Source organism: Tinamus guttatus, unplaced genomic scaffold, assembly GCF_059628265.1.
Source record: "Tinamus guttatus ecotype Peru unplaced genomic scaffold, ASM5962826v1 Tinamus_guttatus_pri_ptg000053l, whole genome shotgun sequence".
Lineage (NCBI taxonomy): Eukaryota > Metazoa > Chordata > Aves > Tinamiformes > Tinamidae > Tinamus > Tinamus guttatus.
Window position 1 is genome coordinate 333,741 of NW_028288587.1, and position 11,104 is coordinate 344,844.

The 11,104-nt window shown below is 53.9% G+C and overlaps 1 protein-coding gene across 1 annotated transcript; it reads right to left on the reverse strand.

Annotated features, from left to right (window-relative positions):
- Nucleotides 1-8,446: 8,446 nt before the first annotated feature.
- On the reverse strand, nucleotides 8,447-11,104 carry LOC148595853 (uncharacterized). The gene is made up of 4 exons (XM_088540078.1): nucleotides 10,649-11,104; nucleotides 9,792-10,484; nucleotides 9,161-9,230; nucleotides 8,447-8,469 (listed from the first exon to the last, which is right to left on the reverse strand). Exons 1-4 carry the CDS (start codon nucleotides 11,102-11,104, stop codon nucleotides 8,447-8,449), a joined length of 1,242 nt encoding a protein of 413 aa, XP_088396204.1.

An 11,104-nucleotide genomic window follows, 5' to 3' on the forward strand; every position in this document is an offset into this window, starting at 1 on the left:
ACCACCAGATCCAGAGATGGCGAGGAGATGGAGGGGGGCTTCAGGTAGGCAAACACTGCAGTGCTGAGAAACAGGGAGACCACGGCCAGGTGTGGGAGGCACATGGAAAAGGCTTTGTGCCGGCCCTGCTCAGACGGGATCCTCAGCACAGCAGTGAAGATCTGCACATAGGACACCACAATGAAAGTGAAACACCCAAAGCCCAAAGAGACACTAACCACCAGAAGCCCAGCTTCCCTGAGGTAGGAGTCTGAGCAGGAGATCTTGAGGATCTGGGGGATCTCACAGAAGAACTGCTCCACCACATTGCCTTGGCAGATTGGCAGGGAAAATGTGTTCCCAGTGTGCAGGAGAGCACTGAGAAAGCCGCTGGCCCAGGCAGCTGCTGCCATTCTAACACAAGCTCTACTGCCCAGGAGGGTCCCGTAGTGCAGGGGTCTGCAGATGGCAACGTATCGGTCATAGGCCATGACTGTGAGGAGGGAAAACTCAGCTGATATGAAAATAGTAAAACTTGAGACCTACCCAACACATCCCAAATAGGAAATGGCCCTGGTGTTCCACAGGGAATTGGCCATGGATTTGGGAACGGTCGTGGAGATGGAGCCAAGGTCAAGGAGGGAGACGTTGAGGAGGAAGAAGTACATGGGGGTGTGGAGGCGGTGGTCGCAGCCTTGTCAGATGCCTGGGTTGTCCAGCTCAACCATATGTCTCTAGCAGATTGGACCTACAGGGAAACTATCCCCATTGGAGCACGTGCTGGGCAAGTGCTGCAGAGAATCCTAGGGTTCCATCCTGAACCCAAACAAATGAAATCCAGCACTGTCTGTAGGGAAAGTCCATCCCGTCTACATCCATGTATGCTGCATAAATGAGAGGCACATCACACCAAGGTATCTTGAGATTTTTTGCTCTCTCAAACCCTTCTTGCTCTCCTCCCCTCAACGTCTGTTCACTCCATCATATTATATGAACAGGGACTGGGCTAATGAGGACCTCAGTGTGGCTGGATCACAGTCTGGCAAGGTCCATGGACATCGTCAGGGGCACCTTGCCCTTCCTGGAGATTTGTGCAAGAAGTCTGTCATAGGTCCAGTATAGCCACAGAGTCACCTCAGGCAGAACCCCCTTTCCTGCTGTTTCTCAATGGCCCAGCTCTGTGTCCTCCTGGCCTCAGACACTGCTGGATTCACTTTCTTAGTAGGAAGCTGCTTCCACCATTGCATTGTTCCTGCTATATATGACGGCATGGCTCTGCTCTGAACTGGGCCATTGCACACCCAGTGTCTTTGCCTCTTGGTAACAGGTTTCTCTGTGACCATTCTGTTCTCTGTGCCACAGCTGAAGCTCTATAGCCCAAATATGTGCAAGTGTAGGCTGCCTGAAGTAGAGGCAGGAGCACATGAAGATGTGCAAGCTGTCACAGGCCTGAAATATCATTGGAATGGTGATCAGTGGACGATGAGGGAGGATGCCTTTTGTGTGAAGGAGCATATTGGATGTGTGGAGCTCTTCCTTGGAAGAGGCAAGGTTTGAAGCGAGAGCTTGTGGGTGAGCATCTCAGGAGGGAGCTCTCCTATTTCTCGGCAGTTTAAAAAAAGTCTGTGGATCACTGGCCCTGTTTCTTGTTGGGCAGACTTTAATCCCCCTATCATGACCTGGAAAGCCAAACTGCAGGGTGCAAGCAGTCTGGGAGACTTCTGGAGGGCATTAAGGAGAACTTTTTTGCACAGCTGCCAGATGAGCTGATAAGGATGATGCTTTCCGATATCTGGACATTTCAAACAAGGACAAACCGATCAGTGATGGGATAGTCAGTGTCTGCCTTGCCTCCTGTGACCATGAGAATCTGGAGTGCCTAATGCTGAGGGGAGTGCAGAAGGACAGTAGCAGAATGGAGACTGGGCTTCAGAAGAGCCAACTTTCTGGCCTGTTCAGGGGAGTGGTGGGGGATTCCAGGTGAGGCAGCTCTCAAGGACATCAGAGCTCAGGAAAGCCAGCAGGTCTTTAAGGACAGACCTGCCAAGCATAAGGATGGGTCATTCCGATATTCACTAAATCTATCAGATACCTCAGGGCACCAAAACCAGCAGATACCCCTTGGGTAGACTGGGATCTCCTTACTTAGCTCCAGAGTAATAGGGCAATGTAGAGGAGAAAAAAGGCAGAGGCATTTAGAAATATTGCCCAGCATCTCATTACAAGGACAAGTGCAGGGTCCTGCACCTGGGGAGGAATAACCCCAGACACCAGTATATATTAGAGGTTGACCTGCTGGAAAGCAGCTCTACAGAGAGGGATTTGGGAATCCTGGCTGACAAGGCGTTAACCATGAGTCAGCAATGTGCCCTTGTGGCCAAGAAGGCTAATGGGATCCTGGCATCTATCATATGAGGACAGACTAAGTGAGCTGGGCCTGTTTAGTCTGGAGAAGAGAAGACTGAGAGGAGATCTGATCAACCTGTAGCAATAAGTACCTTAGGGGTGAATGTAGGGAGGATGGGGCCAAACTCTTCTTGGTGGTGGCCAGTGACAGGACAAGGAGTAATGGGTGCAAGCTGAAACACAGAAAGTTCTGCTTGATCAAGGGGTTTGAACTAGATCATCTGCAAAGCTCCTTCCAACCTCAACCATTCTGTGATTCTATAAATGGTCTCCACTGGAATAGATCAGCTTGTGGAGCTGTAGGGATCTGCCTGTCCCTCAGCTTTATTGTGAGTGCTGCTCTAGTAGGATGGAAGGCATCCAGGGTCATTAGAGATGACCAAGGAAATTCCTGACCTGGCCTCCCACTGAAGCTCTATCTCCAGTGATTCCATTAGGACCTTTAGGCCAGGAGCTTGCAAGCAGACCATGTGCATGCTTAGCCTGCTAAGGGGGAATCGCACCTGCCATGTATTTGTGAAGTTCATGAGTTAGCTGAATCCTTCTCCAAACCTGGCGCTTCTGAACAGACATGTGGAGCCCCAATAAGTCATCTGAATAAGTCATCTGACTCATATATGCACCATGTATCAACAAGCTCCCTTCTTATCCCTGTCTGGGTGTCCTGCCTAGTTAAGAGATGTGAATCAGGACTTCCCATGGGACATTTCTAACTTTGGTAGATAATCATTATCTGATGAAATAAACTGCAATGTTGGAATCTGTATCCCTGTACTCTTTAGAGAAAGAAAACAGGTTACTCTACTTGATGGAACATATCTCAGAGGGAGGAATCCCAAGGGACAGAGTAATTCATGGATTCAGCTGGGCTGGAGCTCATGGCAGCCTGACAGCACTGCCCAGAGACAGCCGAGTGCAGGAGCAGCTCCTGTGCCAAGAGCAGCAGGGCTGCGGGCACTGCCTGCTGCTGCGAACAGGAGAGGAGAGAGGACAGAGAGGTGAAAGGCAGTGTGGAGTGGGAGGACAGAGGAGAGCTCATGGTGGGAGCAATCTGTGACACGGTAAGTCGCCGGCTGCAGGGTAATGCTGCTGAGGTTTCTGGAGGGGTCTGCAGCACCCCTCCAGCTGATGACTTATTTTTTTGAGGATTGTTCTCCCTGCTTCTACTTTGCATAAGAGGAGATGCTTCAGAACAGAAATTCCCTGTCCCAGCATCACAAGGTCAGGGCATCATGGCTGCTTCTTCTGGAGCTGGTGTAAGACAGTGAAGGCAATGTGGGCACATAGGTTCTTCAGAGCACTGTTCTTCAGAGCAGTGTCCATGCGTCCCAGGGTGCTGTGTGCCCGGGGCAGTGATTCTGTGAGGATCAGCACTCAGCCTGCCAGGGCGCTGCAGGGAGAAGCTCTGGGTGGGAGGAGAGATCCCCCCTGGGCAGGTTCATTCTCCTGCTGAGAGGCTGCTGTGTGGGGTCAGGGCTGCTCACAGCTCAGCTTCACCCACACAACATATCTGGAAGGGGCTTTGCAAGAGGACACTCTTGGGAAGCTGCTATGAAAGGGAAGGGAATATCCAGAGGCTAGGATTTTGTTTGGTATCCTTGACAAGGCAGCAAATGAATGGGACATTTTAGGTTTAGATACCTGAAGGAGAGTTCTGCAGTGCTGCTCTGATGGATCAATAGGTCTGCGAGGACTCCAGAATATTCCTTCAACTGCCTTTTCACCTGTGGGCAGCAGCAATATCCCCTTTGCAGCTCTCCTCATTCTCATTGTGCTTAGTCTCACTCTGCTCTCAAGGGGAAGGGCTCCAGGGCATTTCTGACCTCCTCTGCAGTCAGATTTCCAGAACAGCAGAGCTGCCTCTCTCCTGCCACGTGCCCATTTCCCATTGCAAGGCACAGGGTCTGAGAACCACTGTCCTGGAAGTCCACACTGTCTGGGAGGTGCAACCTGGGGATGGTGCTTCTCTGTCTCTCTGTCCTCCCTTGGCAGCAGTCACAGTGTTTCTCCTCATTTCCCTGCCTCTCCTTTCTGCTCTTGTCCTGGCAGTCAGCTGGGGCTTCAGCTACAAATTCAGATACTCACCCTGAGGTCCTGCCATGGAGGTGTCTGAAGAGGGGCAATGTGGTCAGGGTGCTGGGCAGCATCATTGGAGGGGCTGCAAAGGGGTTGACTCTCCCTTTAGGAGACCCTGTGACTGTCAGGACACGTGACTGTCTCTGTTGCCCTGCTGGGTTTGTGAGCTGCCCTGCATAAGAGGATTCAGTGCACAGAGTCTTTGCCATGTCAGGAGCAGTGTCCTATTCTTTCCATCACATATCCACCTTGAACTTAGAGGGAGAGCAAGGTTAAATGAGTGCTTTGAAACACTCTTCTATGATCTCAACAGAGTCCAGGTTTTTCTGCAGGAACAAGGCACATGGACTCAACAGCACTCCACACCGTTCCCTAAGCAGCAGAGAGCTCTCTCTCCAGTCTGCTTTATGTTCATGCTTGCAGCAATAAAGACAGCTGTCTGTATTTGCATGTCAAGAAAGACATGTAAAAAACCTGACCAGATATGGTGACAGAATCTAAAAATTTCCAACATAAGTAATTCTAAAGCAAAATTCTAAAATCCCGTGCTGCACCCCAAACTCCTTGGAAGTGTGTGTGGGAATACAAAAAGACCCTTTATATTAAAGGTGGATGTCCTGTGACATCAACTCCGAAAAGAACAGATATCAAAAACCAGTCCTTTATACACATTGACGTAGAGTAACTCAGGCTCCGGCTCCTCCCAGAACACTCAGGTGGAGCAGAGACTGAGGAGCTGATCGAAGGTGATAGTGAGAAGAAGAAATTACTGAGAGTTGGGACAGTGATCGAGAAGCATTTCTATGAAAAATGGAAAGTTTATTTTAGAGAAAATTCTTCTAAGCTATTATTGCCTTTTCTTCCCCACACAGTTTTCCTGAGCCCGATAGAACAGATGTCCAACAGCAGCTCCCTCAACGAGTTCCTCCTCCTGCCATTCGCAGACACGCGGGAGCTGCAGCTCTTGCACTTCTCGCTCTTCCTGGCCATCTACCTGGCTGCCCTCCTGGCCAACAGCCCCATCATCACAGCCGTAGCCTGCGACCACCGCCTCCACACCCCCATGTACTTCTTCCTCCTCAACCTCTCCCTCCTCGACCTTGGCTGCATCTCCACGACTGTCCCCAATTCCATGCACAATTCTCTGTGGAACATGAGGCTCATTTCATGCTTGAAATGTGTTGGGCAGGTCTTTTTCTTCCTTTTCTTCGTATCAGCGTAGTTTTTTATCCTCACAGTCATGGCCTATGACCGCTATGTTGCCATCTGCACACCCCTGCACTATGGGGCCCTCCTGGGCAGCAGAGCTTGTGTCAAAATGGCAGCAGCTGCTTGGGCTACTGGATTCCTCAATGCTCTCCTGCACACTGGGAACACATTTTCCCTACCCCTCTGCCAAGGCAATGTGGTGGAGCAGTTCTTCTGTGAGATCCCCCAGATGCTCAAGCTCTCCTGCTCACACTCCTACCTCAGAGAAGTTGGGTTTCTTGTTGTTAGTACCTCTTCAGGCTTTGGGTGCTTCATTTTCATTGTGGTGTCCTACGTGCAGATCTTCAGAGCTGTGCTGAGGATCCCATCAGAGCAGGGCCGGCACAAAGCCTTTTCCATGTGTCTCCCGCACCTGGCCGTGGTCTCCCTGTTTCTCAGCACTGCTCTGTTTGCCTACCTGAAGCCCCCCTCCATCTCCTACCCACTTCTAGATATGGTTGTGTCCATTCTGTACTCGGTGGTGCCTCCGGCCCTGAATCCCCTCATCTACAGCATGAGGAACAAGGAGCTCAAGGAGGCACTGAAGAAATTCATCCAGTGGGTACAAGGTCAGTGGTAACAACTGTTTCATTCACTCACCAGGATATCTAGCACGGAGGCTGTATTTTATCCATTTCTTTCTTTTTTAGTTCTCTCTTTTACATCCATCTTAAAATAATAAATAATAAAATAAAGATACCTAGTTTTTGTCACATCTGCACAGGAATCTCTCATTTAGCACTTAAACATAGACCATGATAAAGCAGGAAGCCAGGCTGCCCCCTTCACTAGCAGAGAGGGGGGATTCTCTGAGCCGCTTCTTTGAGCTCCCTTGGATGTGCCCAGTGCAGGGAGGAGAGTTTCCCTCTGCAGCGTCTTTTCCAGCACTGACACCAAGGGACCTCTGGGGTACAGAGTCACGGCGGGACAAGGGCAGGTGGGGTGAGACCAGGGGTCCAGTGTTGTTTAGGAGATCTCAGCTCTCGTGCCTATGGTTAGAGTGTGATCTCAAATCTCTCTAATATGAGAGATATGGCAACCAAGACTCAGCACAGGTTTCCATGGTTCCATGCAAAGCTCCAACACACAAAACTAAACATGAGTGAATTGAAGGAAAGTCTAGAGGCAGCCTTCCCATGGCAGTTCATCTCTCCTGAAGACACATTCCAGGAGGGCAATAGGACTTTCTCTATTTAGAGTTGGCCTCCTCATTTCCGTGCTGTCCTTCCATGCTTTATTCTGTGGATATGGCCCAGGAACTCTCCTAACCTGGTAGAGATAGGCTTGTTTTCCCTCGTACCCTGGAAAAACAGGCAGGACCAATCCTTGGGCTCCCTTAAGCCACAGCTGGATTGCAGAATAACATTTCCACAATAAAAGGAGATCTGCCCTATGATGGTCCTAAATCTGGCCTCTCTTTAGAAACTGGAATCAAAAAATATGCCCAAGGGTGTGCAACCACAAATGGGCCTGCTCTTCTGCTTGTGAACTCCATGAGATCCAGGGGATGACCTCGGCATTCCAGGGTGATCTGTTAGCCTGAATCCAGCGTTCATCTCTCAGTGACCACTGCAGACAGGCAATGGTCTCTGCATTGCCTGTGCCAGGCTGCCCCACACGTGACTGTGGTGATGAGAGAACCCCCAGGGGATCTCCAGGCACAGGGTTTGCCTGGGAGTGGGCACTGAGTGCAGCTTTAACGAAACAGGGATGACTCACAGTGCAGGGAGCAGAAGGTAGAGCACTAAACCCAGGTGCACATGGGGAAAGGAGGGCTCTGCAATCCCCAGAGAGGCAGTGGGGACCCAGGAGGCCCAGGGAAGGGGCAGTGGAGGGCGATTCCTGCACCCGCAGTGAAACACCACAGCCTGGAGCTAGTGGCCACCCAAAGACATCTCCTGCCATTGCAATATTGTGGGGACACTCTGAGTACCGTCAGACCTCAGACACCAGTATCAGTGGCCACAAGGGCACATTGATGGCTCATGCTCAATTTGTTTCCAACCACAATTCACAGGTCCCTTTTTGCAGAGCTGCTCTCCAACAGGTCAACCCCCAACCTGTCCTGGTGCATGGGGTTATTCCTCCCTAGCTGCAAGACCCTGCACTTGCCCCACGTTGAACTTCATGAGGTTCCTCTACCCCCAACTCTCCAGGCTGTCCAGGTCTCTCTTAAAGCCTGCTCAGACCTCTGGGCTATCAGCCATTCCTCCCACTTTTCTATCCGCAGAAAACTTGCTGCGGGTGCACTCTGCCCCTTCAGGTCACTGATTAATAAACGGAACAGGTTTTGACTGACTCCTGATACCAATAGTTGCAGGTCTCCAACTAGGCTCTGCCCCACTGATCACAACCCTAAAGCCTAAACCCCAAACCCAGCTGCTCTTCCTCATCTCTGCAGAATCCTGGAGACAGTCTTAGAGAACAGAAGACCCACCCATTTGGAATTCTGTCAGAAATGTGACTTTCCAAGTCACTGCCAAAGGAAGGACTTCTTTGGGTTGCACATTTAAGTCTGTGGCACCTCATTCATGATGCTGTGGAGCCCAGCTCTGCGTCTTGGGGCCTCGGCCCTTTCTCTCCCATCTCCTGTGTTTCTACCCAAGGTCTTCACCATTGCCCAAGGCCATGGGAAATGTTGGTTTAGGGAGTACATGTGAAGCTCTGACACTTTGTGGAACTGAAGGTGTCATGGAGACTGTCTGGGATGTAGCTTTGTTCCCATGCATACTCCTGCTCACCTGAGGATCCAGGAGATCTCTGGGAAGAGCCAACAGGAGAGTTCAGGTCCCTTGGAGTCAGGTATTTTCAGTCATAGGATCCCTCTATGGACTCCAGTGAATAATGTCACCCACAGAAGTGTGTTTTATGGGAGCTCACAAGGATCCTCAGTGAACGGGGCTCTAGGCCAAAGGACAAAGTGTATTTACCACACGCAAACTAAACAACAGGCATGTGCAGTAGTACTGTTTCAGCTCTCCAAAATATGTCTGCAAGCTTTTATTTACTCCCATTTTAGATTTCCCCTGGAGTAACAGAGCTGTAGGACATGGTGCGGCCGCGCTGCTGTAGCCGCCCGCAGAGCATCCCCGTCGCTCTGGCTCTCTGCTCGGCGCTGGCCCCGTCTCAGGGCAGCTCTCAGTGCCCCGCGGCTCGGCAGCAGCAGAAGGCTCTGCGCAGGGCTCGCAGCGCTGTCCTGAGCCGCCCCAGCCGTCGCACGGGAGCCGCAGCGGGCGGGAGAGCGCTGGTGCCTGTGGGGGAAGGAGAGCCGTGGGCGAGGGGCTGCGCAGGGCAGGGCGAGCGCCTGCCTGTCCCTCCACCCAGGGCTTTCCCGAGGCTCCTGGCCTGGGCATGGCAGCCCCAGGGCGCTGCCTGCTGCCGGCCTCAGCGCCGATCGCTGTCCCGGCACGGGCTCGCCATGCCCAGGAGGGCTCTGCCCTCGGCTCCGTACCTGCCTCTACCTCTGGCGAGTGCTTGAAGGAAGACACTGGCATCTCCTGCTCCTGGGGCTCAGGGGCAGCCTGCGCAAGGAGAGGGAGGACACAGAGCCGTGTGGTATGAGCTGGCCATGCTCAGGGTGCTGCTGCCCGGGATGGCCGGGGGAAGGGTTTGGTGCGGGGGCTGCTGCAAACGGCCGCGAGTCCCCAGGGGAGGGAGCGGGGGCTGTTCCAGCAAGGGGACAAGGTTGTCTTGGGGCTGTAGCAGCAGGGCCGCGGTGCGGGCCCCGACGGGCGGCGGGAGCGGAGGCAGCCGGTGTGTGGCACAAGGGGGCCGGGCGGGTGGGTGTGGAAGGGGCTGCTGCTGGGGCTGCCCCTTCCCTCCTGGCTCCGCGTCTGTGCCCCAGAATGCAGGGGACAGAGGGCATGGCAGCCCTGCGCCTTTGGCTCCTGCAAAGGGAGGGCAGGCAGTTTCCCCGCAGCAGATGGGCCTGAGGGTAAAGGGCTGGTGGTGGCAGCTTCCGACCACACGCAGGGGGACACGTGGCTGGGGGCAGCTCTGCACAGCCCCCCTGCAGCCCCCCAGCACTGCTCGCATGGAGGCTCCCTTTGGGGGTGGCTGCTGACGACAAGCTCCCCGCTCACCTGCTGAGGAGGCCCTCCGGGCAAGGCAGAGCCGTCTGACCTGGCACCTTCAGGCAGCCGTGTTCTGACAGGGGGGCTGTCGCTCCTATCACAAGGGCCCGCGGCCAGGGGAGAGGCCTCTGCCTGCTGCTCTGTGGGAAGTGCTGGACTGGCAGCTGCATTTTCCACAGTGTCCTGGGGCTCTTTGAGTGCCAGGGGAGCATCGGCCGTTGTACTGCTGGTGTCTGATGGAGTGACCGATGCATTTTCTCCCGCATTCTGCAAGTCTCCAGCCAGAGGAAATGCTGCTGCCTCGGCTCCGTGGGGCAGTGCTGGGGTGAGAGGCGAGCTCTGCAGGTCACCGGCTGCCTCCCTGGCAGCGTCTCGTTCCTGGATGCTGTTGGAGCCAGACAGCTCCGTGTGGCACATTGGCGGGTCTGCCAAAAGGCTCCTGAGGCTCGGTGTGACCCAGTGCATGCACACGGGGTTGTTCCTCTCCGTCTGGTCCCATTGCAACAGCTCTTCCTCAGCCTCCTCTTCCTCATCACTCCACTCCACTCGCTCATGCTGCTGTGCTCCCACCTCATGATGGCCCTTGGGGGCATGGGCGCACAGCCGCTCCAGCACCTCCCACTTGGACCTCGCGTCCTTGAGGAGCTCCACTCGCGTCAGCTCCGGTTGCCACAGGTTGTGGAAGGAGTTTCTGGCGCACAGCTGAAGGGAGAGAGGGGGACTGGTGAAGGGAGCTGGTTTTCCACCAGCAAATGCCCCCGTGGCCATGCCAGCCCTGGGACGATGTGGCTGTTGCAGCAGGGCACAGTGGCTGACCTCAGCACAGGGAATGTTTCCAGGTGCCCCAGCCCATGCCTTGCACTCACCTCCTTGGGTCGAACATTGAGGCATCCTGACACTGTTAGGGAGAAACGTTTCCCCTTGGCCTCCAGTTCCTGGCCCTCGCTCTCCTTTGGGCTCAGCTCCTTCCTTTCAAGGCTGGCCTCTCGCAGCTGTGCCAAACTCTGTCCAGTGCGTGCCAGGCAGCTCCTCTCGAGCTCCTCCAGGGGCTCCGTTGTGACTGAGAGCACGGACAGGTACTTTGCAGGGTTGTCTCTGTGTATGCGCTGCGGCGCGTCTCGAAGGCAGCAGAGGATTCCCAACGGCTGCTGTTTTGAGGCCCGCCATGCAGGTTGCCCTCGCAGTGGCACCGGCCCATAGCCACTGCCCCAGGAACGTTGTGTACCGGCCGCCAGGGCCTTCCTTTCTCCACGGCAGACACTGCTCTCACCACGCTCTGCGCTCTCCCTCTGGGCTGCGCTTGCCAGTGCTGCTCGCACCAT

What these genes read in the sequence shown, in the direction of transcription:
- LOC148595853 (XM_088540078.1), bottom strand. Translation starts at nt 11,104, where the DNA reads ATGGTGCGAGCAGCACTGGCAAGCGCAGCCCAGAGGGAGAGCGCAGAG. An exon ending in TCAATGTTCGACCCAAGGAG is followed by an intron (nt 10,485 to 10,648) that starts GTGAGTGCAAGG and finishes CTCTCCCTTCAG; the next exon opens with CTGTGCGCCAGAAACTCCTT. An exon ending in CTCGCCAGAGGTAGAGGCAG is followed by an intron (nt 8,470 to 9,160) that starts GTACGGAGCCGA and finishes GGCTCTTCCCAG; the next exon opens with AGATCTCCTGGATCCTCAGG.